This window comes from Pezoporus flaviventris, unplaced genomic scaffold (assembly GCF_033815535.1).
Source record: "Pezoporus flaviventris isolate CSIRO_AGI_PZ_B2104156 unplaced genomic scaffold, CSIRO_AGI_Pfla_v1 ptg000213l, whole genome shotgun sequence".
NCBI classification, from domain to species: domain Eukaryota; kingdom Metazoa; phylum Chordata; class Aves; order Psittaciformes; family Psittacidae; genus Pezoporus; species Pezoporus flaviventris.
In genome coordinates this window covers 8,462,884-8,477,555 of record NW_026892761.1, presented here as the reverse complement: position 1 = coordinate 8,477,555, position 14,672 = coordinate 8,462,884, and the positions used below count along the sequence as shown (strand labels likewise).

The window sequence follows — 14,672 nt, the reverse complement described above, 5'->3', positions numbered from 1 at the left end:
CACAAAAAGAAGTTCTTGGCTCCTGCAAAATAATTCTCACTTATTCTTTCAAGAGATCCACAAAGCATGTGGCAGGCTGCCTAAACCCAGAGGTGCTGGGTTCCCATTTACTTGAGGTTGTGGCTTGCTGCTCCGTTTTGTATGGCTTAGATACTAGTCTTGAGTATAAGCTATGCTGGATGCTAGGGTCCACAGATACTGGTACAAATCACTGGCCAAGAAGGAGTTTAAACAAACTGGATTCTTCCTGGCTTTGTGCATTCTGATGAAATCAGGAGACCCATCACTGTGATTGATCTCTTTTCACAAAAGAGTAAATCCCACCTCCCACACAAAAGTGTGAGTGGATGGACTGAACCAACCTCCAGCACCTGCAGAGCTGCAGCTCTTAAGTTATAAAGCCACTGCTGTTCTATGCCCTTCGTTTCCAGCCAGCCATCTGCCTATGTTTTGTATCCCAGAAAGCAAAGCTTCCCGTGTCAGAGGCGACGTTAGCACGTCCCTGACTGGTATGCAATTCCCAAGTGGAAAAGACCTAGCTCTGGCTTGTATGTGTGCGCTGGAAGTTGCAGATGCAGACACAGCTCAGAAATCTCTCTTCAAACCCTGCACAGTGTCTCACGTGAAGAATCTGGGAATGCATATGTAAACATACAGTTGTAAAGAACAAACTGAGGGCTGCAAGCACGGCAGTGTGAGCACAAAGCAATTCAACACATGGCTGCAACGCTGCTGCAGGTAGAAGGATGTGAGCTGGCAGTCTCTTCAGGCAGCCTCGCCTGTGCTAGAGATCAGTTTCCATGGTTGCAGGAGCCAGGATTTTCACAAACATTCACTAAAAATAAAATAATCTGTGACACAGACAATTCCTGAACTGTGTAACTGTGAGCACTGACACTGCTGGAGACAGACTTGTCTTTGTGTTTTGTTTCCCTTCAGGCTGCAAAAGAGACCCAACAGACAACTAATACCAAAGTGAGTAGGATGATTCAAGTTATCTGTATGAGTAATGCAGTTAAAGAGGATTTATTCTCACTGTCATTTTTAGTCTAAAAGACAGTGTTTAATTTCTTTAGCAATTAACCATTTCAGTTACAAAGGGTGGGTTACAGTTACAAAGGTGGTAGCTGTGTAAACTGCTTCCTCGGTTCAAGACACTCATTCGAAGCTCAGGAGCTGCACCTTGTTGCCTTGTGTGTCCTGTGCAATGGTGGTCTGCTGTGTGCTTGTCTCTTGTACCAGATGATGCCTGAATTTGCTGCAGTATCTTGTTTGCACATTTCCAATAGCCTGTGTGTTCGTGATTCCTTCTAGAGCATTGAACAGCAGCCTGTTACCTCTGTAAAATCAGACAAAAATGTCCCTTCCTCTCAAGACCCACAGACAACTAAGCAGAGTACAAAAGCCCCCGAGGCTGCAGCCCAACAGCAGGCAGTGGCCAGCGATGCCCCCAAAGAGGTGATAAAGGAGAGATCATCATCCGCTCCCATGCCGCTGAGCAAGCTCTTTTGGAAAAAGGTATGTCTGGATTTCAGAGCTGGTCCATCCCACAGCTCCATCTTCACACAGCATCTAGTGTTATTCTTAAGTCAATATAGTAAAGCTGTCAAATCTGCAAAGTTGAGCATATCCCATCTGCTAAATGGAAGAGGGGCATAAACAATACATGCATGTACAAACACGTGAGGTTTGGGCAGTCACGTAGGCACATGGCTAGTAATAGAGTTAAACTGCTGAAGAAAATTCTTGTAAACAAGCCTTTTAAACCTGTCAGTGGTATTTTTTTTTAATGATACTATGGAAGCAGGAATGTTGTTCTCTGTCAATTCAACTCATTTGTTAAAAAAACCCACAGAAATTATAGCATTCTTTACCAAATTATATCGTTAATATAGATGCAGCTATAAAAACCCATTTCATTTTTAGGAGAACTGTTTGCTTTAGGTTTTATCAAGGTCTGAAAACCTGGAATCTGAAAATCTGGTGGGTCTATTCTTTCCCAACAGAGAAAGTTCCATACCAGAGTGGATCAGTCCCTGGGCTTGGGAACTGAGGTTGATTGCTTGGGAAGACACATTTTTCCTCAAGTTAAATAATGATTTTAACTAAAATTAGGACTAACTTTGAAAACGTGGTTCCTGTTTCCATGATCCTTATGGTTTATAAGCTGAAGGATTACACTTTTCTTCTTTCATTTAAGAGAAGAGCTGTATTAAACTTTACAAAATCACTGCATGTTGAATAACTGCTTTCCTGGGCTTCTGTTCAAGTCCAAATCCCAGAAATGAACTGTTTCCAAACACACAGATGCTGACTGAGCAACTAGCCCTGCAGCTTCTTTAGCTGTTATTTTCCCTGCTCAACAGCGTTAGTGGAGATACGGTTTGAGTATGTTACTTAGATTTTAAGAAAGGAAGGTATTTAGCTATTTAGAGTAAACATGTTTGAAAACAGTCTAAGCTTGAGACATTTGTTACTTGGGACTTAATTTCCTGTGGAACTTGGCAAATCAGGTGTGTAGAATGAGAGGAAAGTTGTGAAGAGCTGGAGAGGGAAGGGCTTTATACAGTTATTATTGCTCCAGAAACCTCCTCCTCTAAGTAGTCTGGCTTATCTGAAAATGGAGATGGGAAGCAGGATGTATACTGGACATCAGGATGAAGTAAGAAAAAAAGAGGCCTTCTGGCAGGTGGTTGTATGCAATTTCAGTGTAAAGTTGAGAGCAATAAATCTGGTCTGAAGTTCAGTAATTTTATAATCAAGTAACAAGGTCTTTTGCGTTTAAAAAAGAAAAAGCACATGAGAAAGGCACATATTCCTGTGGAAAAAAATAGTGAAAATAATTCCTGTGAAGGAGAAATTGGTGGTGATAGTCGATTTAAAAAAACTGGATCTGGTAAGGCTTTGGTAAGATTTCAGAACATTATTTTGAAAGATGGATACAAACTAATCCAGTTACAGATATTTTATTGTTTCTCATAATGTAGGTTCTGCCCACAGTGAATATCAGCTGCTTCCATCAGTGGAAAGTGTTGTAGAGAACCCTCTACAACTCCGCAGGTTTTGGTTACTACCAAAACTATTAAGGACTAGTTAAATCATTTATGCAAATGTACTGAATCACAATAGCATGTGAAATCTGAAATGGGTAAAATGAACCCACTTCTGTGTCATTAGAATTTCTTGAGTCTGGATTTGTGCTAAAATCAAATATTTTTGCAAGTTTTCTGAATTAACTGGATTTGGTCTCCGCAATGTGTGCTTGCAGCCGAGAAACCAACTGTGTGCTGGGATGCATCCCCAGAGCATGAGCAGCAGGTCATGGAGGGGATTCTCCCCCTCTGCTGCGCTCTGGAGAATACCCCCCACCCCTGCAGGTCTGATCCAGCTCTGGGGCAACAGCACAAGAAGGACATGGAGCTGTTGGAGAGAGTCCAGAGAAGGCCATAGAGATGCTGCAAGGGCTGGAGCAGCTCTGCTCTGGAGCCAGGCTGAGAGAGCTGGGCTGGGTCAGCCTGGAGAAGAGAAGGCTCCTTAAGGGGAGACCTTAGAGCAGCTCCAGTGCCTAAAGGGGCTGCAGGAAACCTGGAGAGGGGCTTTGGACAAGGGCCTGTAGGGACAGGACAAGGAGAACGGCTTTAACCTGCCAGAGGGGAGACTGAGATGAGCTCTTAGGCCGAAGCTCTTCCCTGTGAGGGTGCTGAGGCGCTGGCGGGGGGTTCCCAGAGAAGCTGTGGCTGCCCCATCCCTGGCAGTGTTCAAGGCCAGGTTGGACGGGGCTTGGAGCATCTGCTCTAGTGGAAGGTGTCCCTGCCCATGGCAGGGGGTTGGAACTGCATGAGCTTTAAGGTCCCTTCCAACACAAACCATTCTGTGAACTTAAAACCCCCCAAAAATACCTACCTGCTTGAGCATTGAATCTTTACCTATAAAAGGCCGATGCTGCTTTACTGGATTTTCTTGACAGAGAATAATATTCTATTTGCTTTGATGAAAGACCTTGGTGACCCAGTCAGCTCGGAGCAAAAAAAAAACCTAAGGATAAATGTGGAGGAAAAAAAAGTCCTTAGACTACAGGTCAGCCTCAAACCCAGCCTGGTTCGAAGACCTGTCTTCTTTTTCTGCAGTGATCTTTCTTTCTGGCACATTTAATGTACTGCCCTTTTGCTAAGATAGAGAATCGAAGCTAGTGACTGTTTCAAATAGGTGTACAATTCAGTCATGTGTGGCTTTTCTTTTGAAATAACAAATAGCAATCAAAACACTCAATAGATGTGGGATTTAGATCCAGCGTCTCTCTTTCCAGTCAGTCTCTTAAACGTCTACCTTCTCATGAGCTTCCACTTCAAAGTAAAGCTAATGAAGTGCCTGTCAACACACTGCAGTTAACGCTGTTGCTCTGACTACAGATGAATAAATATGTAAAAGGGGGGAAGAAAAAAATCCTAATTCAACTCCTTAGATGGAAACCACTTTGTGCTTGCCCCATTTCCTGAATTTCAAGAATTTTCATAACTGTTACCCAAATGTTTGTCATGGTAACATTCTTTTTTTTTTGTAAATACTAAGTAATATTAATAGAAAATTAGAATTAGTAATTTCCAATATTTGTGTTGGAAACCTGGTTTCAAAACCTTGTAGATATTTGATCTGGGTAGAAAAACATGATGCTTCATTTATATCTGATCCAAGCATGCCAGTAAATGGAGGAAGGTGACTGAAGGAGTATTATTTAGACTGCTCTGGGAATTATCTTTTAAAAACAGGTATTTTTTTCAAGAAGTATAATTTTAACCTGTTGCAATTTTGTTGCCATACAAATGCAGAAAAATCACTGCCTTTTTACTGAGGGGTATTTATGTACTGATCATACAAACATCAAACTGGTTAGCTATTAAGTGAAGCATAATAACACCTTTTTTTGCTGAGTCTGCAACCATACTCTGCCATAGGAAGGCAAAGATAAAATACCTGGGTGGAATGTATAGGATAAATGTTAAAATTACCCATGAGTTACTAAGTTTCTGCTCTTATCCTGGAATATACCACCTGCCAGGCAGGAGAAAAGGGGATTCTGGCTGGTTTTTGCTGGGTGAAGGAACTTGAAAGAGAATCCCCCCTGGCTGTGGGAGTGCAGAGGACAATAAGCAATGGTCTTTTGGGGACCATTTCACAATCTGAGTACTGACATAGCTGCCTTCCTGGCATCAGGGAGGGCCCTCAACCCAGCGAATAAAACCAGTAGGATTTGTGAGTTAGCTCCTGGGCTGTTTACAGACCAGTGTGGTTTAACTGTGGTTAACACTAATTGGTTAATAGTCTGAGCTGTTATAGCTCAAGATCTGCTGAGTGGCACCTTCAGGCAGCAGCCGCAGGTCACAGGGGGCTTTAGGGTAGAAGACTGAAAGCATGTTCACAGCTAAAGCAGAGCTACCTTAACTGCAGCAACCTCTTTCCTTTGGCAAAGGAGGGCAGGAAGGTGGGTTAAAGCCTTTCTAACCCTCCCTGCTTCCTGCCTGTGAGTCTGTAAGCGGCAGGAACAGATCTCAAGCATGACTGCCCTTTTAAGTGGAAATTTCTTGAACATAAGGTCATCTCTCCTATATATTTTTAAGATAAAAGTAAAGCTGCTTCATAAAGACGGTATGACCCAGGAAAACATGAACTGTTCCTTGTATCTAATGAAACATAGCGGAGTGTGCCAGTTCAGACTCCAGCACAAGATCAAAGTAGGGTATAGTGTTTACATCAATTTTGAGGAAAGATACACCAAGCAAAAGGAAAACTCCTATCAAAGTTATCTGGGTTACAAAATAAGTTACACTCTCACCAGGCAACTATTTATATGGTCAAGAACCTAGATAAGAAAATGCTATAGTAGCAGTTTTACAAAACTATGAGAGGATTTTTAAGAACCAGAAGATGACTTGAAGACTAGACACAAACTTTTCACCACATTTTAAGTAAGCTTATTACTGAGATTAAATTAGGACCACTGTCATTTAAGAGATGGAAGAATGTTTTGCAAACATAGTGAAATAAAGAGCCTAGTAAAACTCTTTTAGAACACCGCTAATACAGATAAATATTACTTTGGAAAAGAAAACAAAGCTAGCTCTGTAATAGGGAGAACAAAGGATGGCGCTCATCTTCCTTCAAATAAATGTATCTTGAAATGTTTTCTAGCTTGGCAGAGTGCCTTTAAAAGAAGAAAAATAAAATAACCCAACAGCACTTCTGTCTCTGTGGTGCATAACGGCAACAACTGCTGACTTAAGTCGAGTTTCTTATAATCCACGTCTAAGGAAACTGGAGGCGGAATTTGGGCCCACGAATGCAGCAACCTCAGTTGATGTAGTTTATAGTTATAAGGAGATAACTTGCTTTAATGAGAACATTCATGTATCAAAGACTCACAAAGCTGTTTATAAATTATTATTATAAACAAATTGCATTTTCTTCCCAAAACTAGTCACAAAAGTTGATAAACTTTTGGTTTTCTCCCATGTGAAATGAAGAAACTGAGCCCACTGCTCTATAGAACAGTTTAGGTTAATGTAACATCATTTGAAGTTTACTGACTTCATCTTTGTCAGGCTCTTCCTATTAGACTTTCAATTCCTGCCAGAAACACCTTGGTGGTTTTCTTGAACACACAAATGGAAATATTTCTTCTAGTTTCTCAGGGGAAACAGGAACGAAGATTAAAAACTCTGTTCTTCAAAGTATGTCAGAAAACCTTCTATACTGGCAGGGGTTTTCCCACCTACTGAGAGACTATACCTTCTCTGCCTCTCAAAAGTATGCGATATACCACAATTATGTATCATCAGTCTCCAAGAGCCTGCCACCTTGGTCAGTCTTATTTGAGAGGATTTTGTGATGTCTCTAGAGTCTCTGTTTGTCCCAGCATGTCTGAATACCCTGATGCGATTGCACACAAGCTGTGGAACCTCCAGTCCTGCAGATACCAAAAGCTTGACTTGACAAGTTTCTCAGGAGGTTAGACTACGCCTCCAGAGGTATCTTTGAGATCACAAAACCATAGAACCATATAAGAAAATCTTCAGCATCAATTAATCCAGTCTTACAGAAGGAGATGGGTATATGAGAATGATTCCTGGAGATAGTGATAAGAAATTTATCGTAACTTTTTTAATAGCAAGGCTAAGATCTCAAACAAGATAATCTGTAACTTCAGTGATAATTTGGATATGTCTAATACTATCAAGTTAAAGTAACTGCAAAAATATATTGGATATCTAAGTTTAAAAAAAAAAAAGAAAAAAGGGTAAAAATGAGGTATTCTAAATCAGGATTTAAACTTTCCTAAAGCTTCCTATGGAAAAAAGTACAAAAAGTCACTGATTGATTAATCTCTCTGAATAGTTGACTATCACTTAGCTCTTTATTTCAATAGACAGTGTTTTTCAGAGTTTGGCATTTTGCCCCAGGACGCATTTGTTATCAGCAGTGTCACTAACATTGCATAGCCATAGCTTGAGAGACAAAACTCATTTGGGTTGCAGCTGTAACAGTGCAGCAGTAATATGATCCCAAACTGTGATCTTTGAATGATGAGCTCCTAGAAGCAAGGTTGCTGCTTTATTGAGCCACTGTTTCAACTCATGCAATGAATCATTTCCTTCAAGCAAATAGATGGTGAATTGATTATATGTATGTATGAATTGGCAGAAATATAGATTAAAATTATTATAGATTGATTATCTCAAAGATGTTCATAAATATAAATTAAATCTGCAATTCCAGGGGGAAGCAGGCTGCGCTGCAGTCATCTCAGGCAGCCGGAGACAAGGCATATTTATTCCCTCATAATTTTCTCCTTCTACCCTACCCCCAAAATGTTCATTTCTTCCACAAAAGAGGAGTGAAGAACAAAGCAAAATCTTTCATGCTGCTGTAGAAGTTCATGGGGAGTCCCCATGTTACATGTGGGATCCCCTTCAACTCAAACAGAACTAAAAGGTATGCTACTGAGAGAAAAATGCATAAATGTATTGAATGGCTTCTCTATAAAGAACTTACATAAATTAGTTCAAAGGAAGATGACAAGAGCATACAGAATGACTACTGTAACATAAAAGGTGAACAGGAAAGATCAGTCATTGCTCAAAATAAAAGGAGACTATCAAATAAAATTATTTGGTGACAGAAATAAACTACTTTTCAAAACAAACAAACAAAATAAAAACCATATTTTAGCTGTTGGATCTTCTGCCACAGGGTGCTGCTGGATACCAGGAATTTCATCAACTCAGAAATTGTTTAGCTAAATTTCTGTAGGAAAAAAATCCATCAAGGGCTATTAAACCAAAGATACTATATGGGAATTACCAAGTTAAAGACAACTAGAAAAGTACATGAGGGCAGTAGTACTATATGGATGCTGGAGGAGGCATCCCTTTTTCACCACTCTCAAGAGTCAGTGTCTGGGGCTGGGGTGAATCTTTGGTATTACCTTTTAAATTGTTTTCATGTTCATGTGGCTAAAATTAATCTGATCTGCAAGTATGAATTTACATGTGAGTTCCTGTAAGTACATGTAAAAATTGTGAGCTATCATTCTGATATTTATTTACAGCAGTTCTTTCCTATAGTAACCATAATATATGCTTCAGCTGTAACTGTGCTGTATTTTTAAGCAGCAGTATGTGTTGAAATGCCAATACCTAGGGTAACTGCTTCTGTTTGATTCCGTATTGGAGGCATAGGTTATAACATATCCTGCTTTTATAATGTTCTGCACCTTTCTGTAATAGGCTGCAAAATGATCAAGGGCTTGCTCCAGGTCAAATTACCTGGTTATTAGCATAATAGCTTCTGTTTATGGCAGAAGGGAATGTATGTCTTTACACAGTTACAGTGGCATGGGAATTAATTAGTGGTTCTTGAGGGCACAGAAGAATGTTATTTACCAGGGCAGTGTAGTCAGCTAAGGAAGTGCCTGTGCAGTCTCCTGCCCAGTCGTGCCTCCACCTCCTATGGCAGCAATGTGCCTCCTGCTCACGTATTCTGCTCTGCACAGGTCTCGTCCGGTTAAACACATTCAGCGTTCCCAGGATAGCCTTGAGAGGGCTGTGGAATGAAACGTGCAGGAGATTAATCAATAAATCTTATGGGGATCCATATTTCAGAGGAATGTACACACCGCATGCCTCTGGTTGAAGTGCTGTTTTAATAGAAGGAACTTTCCAGTAATTCACAAAGGCTCAGTGGGACCCAAAATCCTTCTATAGAGGCAACATTGCTGAGTACCCACCGGCTTTTCTTGAACTCAAGTGAGGGTCAGCACTATCAAAGAGGGCGACTGTGACCCATGGGATTAGGTGAAGTAACCGATGAGCTACTTAACTACCTTGTACTTCAAGAAGTCATTTATATCTTTACAAGTGGGAATAGGAGCTAACGTGAATGCAGCCAGCCTGGGAACGCTGTGGCTGGTATGTTCTGTATATCACCAAGAAGGGTGCTAAACAGTTTTAACAGTGTCCATGGTGTGTTTTACTTAATCCCATTTGTGTGCTTGTGTGCAAGGTCCTGGGTGTGATCTTTCTCAGTTTTGCCTGAGTGGTATCTACTCAGGGAACATATTACTGTATGTGATTTCATTTATATTTTCAGCTGTAACCAAAGATTAATGACTGTGTTTGGGATCTGGCACTGCAACTCAGGAAAGCCTATTTCTTCAGTATAAACAAGAGCTTAGAATCCCACCAACCTATATAAATGCCATTTTCAACAGGGATGAATAGAGTTCCTGAAGAGACACATACAGATAGAGTGAAGCTGATAATGCTTTCGTGCCACACGTGTTAGTGATATACCAACAGACTGCCTTGCTGCAGCACTTCACTTGTAACCTCTTAAAAAACAAAACCTCACTGATTAGGCCTGAATTTTATTATATTTTATTTTTCCCCACTTTCTTACTATTTACCAAAAACCCAACCCCAGAACACATCGGAAGAAGCGGAGATGGTAAGCAATGAGAAAGCAGACTTGTCTTCAGAACCCGCGGCTCCTGACAAGGATGACAGTAAGAACCCAGAAGCCGCAGAAGTGAAACCCAGAAGAGAAGAAAGTAAAACCCCCAAAGCAAACCTGAGGAAGTTTTTTAAACTGGTAAGCAAGCGATCGGTTTAAGAGTTTAAGGCAATGTGTGTGCTGCGAGCACGGGCGGTAATTCTTCGCAAAATCTCTCGCAAAGCCGTGTCCGTAGCGTGCTGTAGCAGAGCTTCGCCTGCCTCCAGCGGCCCGCGCTGCTGCGGGACCTTCCCCCGCCGCCATTTGCCCCCAGCCCCGTGGCCGCCGCCCGTGCCGCGTTCTGCATCTCCCTCTCGTGGCTCGCCCGGGAACAGCCCCGGGGCTCCGCTCTGGCCCTTTACCCCGGCGAGGTGGCACAGGGCGGCCCGGGGGCTCTGAGCTTCCGAGGAAGGCTTCAGCTGCCCAAAGCGCTTCCAGTGCGTGCTGCGAGGCCCGGGCTCCTGGAGGAAACTGTCGCCATCAGACATGGCAGCGGCCTCTGTCCCTGCGCTGCACCTTTGTTAAACCCTGTGCTTGCCTCAGGGGGTTGTGTTTTTAGGCGTGGAACTTATTTGGGCAGCTTATGTAGGTTAGCAAAGCTGGCATGTAAAAGGGTGTGATTGCTGCTTCAGAGGTATTGTATGTTAGACAGAAAATAAAGGCACAGAGTAACACATAGTTCTTCACAGAAGACTGGAGGGAAAAAGGAAAGCACTGATTTGGTAGCATGAGTCGTGTTGTCTTGTGGTTATCTGTGTAAAGCTATCCTGATGGATTGGCGCTATATATATATATGTATGTATATATTTGTGTTATATATGAACATACACTAATATATATGTTCAAGGCCAGGTCGGACAGGGCTTGGAGCAACCTGCTCTAGTGGAAGGTGTCCCTGCCCCTGGCAGGGGGTTGGAACTGGATGAGATTTTAAGGTTCCTCCCAACCCAAACCAGTCTGGGATTCTATCATTGTATACAAATGACAGCCAGACAGTATTACTTGAAAGAGTCTAGAGAAGTGGCCAAGAAAGAAAATAATCCAAGTCCAGAACTAACACTTCTCTGATTAAAGTTGGCCTTCAGGATTTATATAGCCATTGATCTATTTTGGCAAAGTTTACAAATATGTGTGAAAGATTTCTATTTGTAATCAACACTGGGTTATTTTCAGGCAGTTGCATTATGTGGGTGTCAGAGTAGCTTATACGTTATAATGTGGAAAGCGTAGTTTCTTACTACCCATTGTAACAAATAGCACAGGTACATAGCTCACAGGTACATGCTGGTACATGCAGCTGTGAACATCCACCTTGTCAAAGGTTAAAAGTCCCAAGTCAGATCATAGAAGGCACATGCAACAACTCAAATGCTGATTTATTTTTTATTTCCCAAAGATTGGTGTTTCTTTTATTTTCAGGTTTTAGATAGCCCACCCCACAATGGGTACATTTACTTCTTTGTTCTTCAGAGTTACTTTATTACATAGTCACCGGTGTATCTGAGGATCCAAGCTAAAATTCTTGATATCAGTCAAGAATTATGCACCCAATGTGCCTTTAATTCCACATAAAACTTTACAAAATTAGTCAGTTTGGAAAATCTCAACCTTATTTCTAAATCTGAGGGGACTTGTGGTCATCCTGCATACAGGCTTGTCACCACAGCACGTGCCAGGCATGCAGAAGCTGACTCAGGAGCAATGCATATGAAACCCTCATGTCTGTGGCAACCATGACTTCAAATCATGTCACCCTACCCAAAAAACTAGCACAGATTAAAACAAATAAAGCTGTTCCACACCCATCTTAGTCACCATGGAAGAAAAAAGAGCTGTGATAAAAGTAGTAGATGTAAAACACTGCTCTGATCAGAGCAGGGGTTTAATCCAGATTTTGGCCTAGAAAGGCAGAACTGGTATATAGGCAAACATCTACTTACGTGGGAAACAGAACTGTATTAACAGTGGAACTGGTTTTGCAGCTTTTTGAAACCTTTAATATTTATTTGCTCTACTTTTGGCTATCAATTCCAAACAGATCATGGATTATTTTAATGTATTTATTGTCCTTGAAGTATGTCATGCTCTTTCCTCTGAATAACATTGGGATTACTGGATCACTGCCATGCTGTTGCACACAATCAGAACTATGTAGCTGTTCTACAGCTTTGTGCTGACTGGATAGTCAGTACCTCCAATTCCTAAGGCAGGAAGAAGGATTTTGAGCCAGTGCTAAACAACTAGCTTCTGTAAAGCCTTCGAACTAGTGGTGAGTGCTGAAAATGCATGAAAATGTTTAAGACTCCAACACAGGCTTGATTTTCTCGCAAAGGAAGCAGGACTTCTTTGATAATACTTTGTTGTTTAATACCCATTCTGGCAATAGGTGGAGTACTGCTCTGGCTGCTGAAAGGGACTGACTTTTAATTTCATGTTAATATGATTGTTTACTGGGTTTCTCTTCTGCCTGCAGAAGATGGTCCCAAGGTGTTCTGGTAACATCCACAGTTAGGTTACACAGGTCAACCACTCAGGTGTCTAAGAAAAGGTAGCTTATTTTCTTCTTGGAATCCAAGATTGAGACTCAGAAATTAAGTTTAATTCTACTTCAGTCTATTGTGAGCCTCAGACAGTTATTCTCCATGTGCCTCGGTTTTATATATTCTCCTCAGATTTACTAGCCCTGTAGTCACCGCTACTGACACAGGGATAGCCATTGCGAGAACTAGGAGTAATTCACTTTGCAAAAGGCAGTGAGTATCTCAAAGACTGCCTGCTGACTTGTTCAGTACAAATGTCTCTTCTTATTTGTGATGAATTGTTTGCAATTGCAAAGGTCACAAAAATCACTGCTGTGGTTAAAATGAGGGTTAACTAATGCTATAAAAGCTGTTGGGAAATTATAGAAAAATAGAAAGTATTAGTTTAAATCCCTGTGATTCAATAAGAGATGAAGAAATAGCATAGCCGCAATATTTATGCCACACCTACATGAATGTGAAATCCTGTGCTCTCAAAGTCACTTATGCCACATTAATCAAAATCAAAGAGCTATCTTATTATTTACAAGGTAGGATACATCAACCCCAGTGCAGATGTCTTGATAGAAAAGGCTACACCTGAGCTAGTCATCCGGAGTTCTCTTTAAAAGCATTGAGTAGAGGTGAGCAGGTCTGAGAACCCCATAAGGACATGTCAGATGATGTGAGCCCTTAAAGTCACTGCTTTGCTCCATAGAATATAAAATAAAGAGCTAGGTAAGATAAATAAAAAATGTCTGGTTTGAGATGTTTTGTGGAGATAGGGTTTAAAATGGCAATTTTTATCAGAATTACCAACTGTTAACTGAGGCTGTAGCCTTTGTCCTCAGCTGGGAAGCTGACATGGTTGGTCTGAGACAGCATTGAGTATGGTCTCGACAAATAAAATGTCCTGTTCTCTGGGTTAATGAAGATGTTCCCAAGGGGAATATATCTTTCTGGAATAATGAAAAAGACCTCCTCCAAATTTCAGCAGTGTCTATGCTGGCCTGCTTGTGCACATAAATAAACTTACACGTAAGAAATAGCATTTAGAATCAAGTTAACTGTTTTATGCTGTCCCATCTCAATTTTCCTTCATTATTCATGAGAATGTAGCATGTCTATTGCTTGTCCCCACTCTCCTCCATTTAAAGATATGCTGATCCACCCCTGATGCAGAAAGCAGAAAACCCTTTCAGGAACCTTTCAGCAGCAGCAATCCTAAATGACCAGAAGCAAGGATAAGAGGTCAGCAGTGCTCTAAAGAGAAATCCTTGTGATCCTTACATACGCGTTTCACAGAAGGCAAGAGGCAACTTTGTCCAATACTCTCTTATTTATTTGAAAAAAAAAAAAAAAAGTGAATTACTAAGGTTGGCTAAAATAGCTTTTTTTCTTTTTTTCTGGGATTTCTTTTTTAGGGGGGAAATGTAGCAAAGTAGTTTCTTGTTATAACACAAACTTTTTAAGGCATTTAAAGACTTACTGAAATAGAAATGCTAACTAGATCTTATTACAGTACATCTTCATACACTCTGGACTTAGTTTCTATCCTGTAATGTTACAACAGACCACACTGTGCTTCCTCCCCTCCATTTCTGCAACCTGTTACACAGATAAAGAGTCACGAGCATAAACATGCAAGAGGCTGAGCAGTGGCATGTTCCAGAAAGAGATTTTCCCCCATGGTTTGTGACAAGTAATGAATTGTCATGGAGTGGTTTAGTTTTCTATCGTGCTGCTGCTACATATTGATTTCCTGTGGTCTCATAGGAAAATCAGAGACTGAAACTGGTCCTTGCAGTAACAGCATACATAGGATCAAGCTGATACTGTTGTGCTTCAAGTTAACAAATCTACAAGCTGCAGAAAAACACAAATCTGCCTGATCTATCTTTAGAACAAAAGTCACATCCTTTCATTGTTTTCATTGAACTTAGGCAATGAAAAATGACATTTAAATTTGGGCACTTTGAAATTCTGGAATTTATTTTGTGCTTTACTGCTAAGCTCTGTAGCTTATATGGTACTCAGGGGAATGCTACATTGAACTCTCTAACATGCTTTTTAATTAAAAATATACATACCATTGCTTTTGTTTCTTTT

At 40.9% G+C, this 14,672-nt stretch overlaps 1 protein-coding gene across 1 annotated transcript in view; it reads left to right on the top strand.

Annotated features, from left to right (window-relative positions):
• The window catches only part of BCAS1 (brain enriched myelin associated protein 1), a 53,003-nt gene that overhangs the window by 26,951 nt on the left and 11,380 nt on the right, over positions 1-14,672 (top strand). The window contains exons 9-11 of the mRNA XM_061441984.1: positions 940-975; positions 1,315-1,518; positions 9,976-10,143. Of these exons, the coding sequence (XP_061297968.1) occupies positions 940-975; positions 1,315-1,518; positions 9,976-10,143 (408 nt within the window). The remainder of the gene's footprint in view (positions 1-939; positions 976-1,314; positions 1,519-9,975; positions 10,144-14,672) is intronic.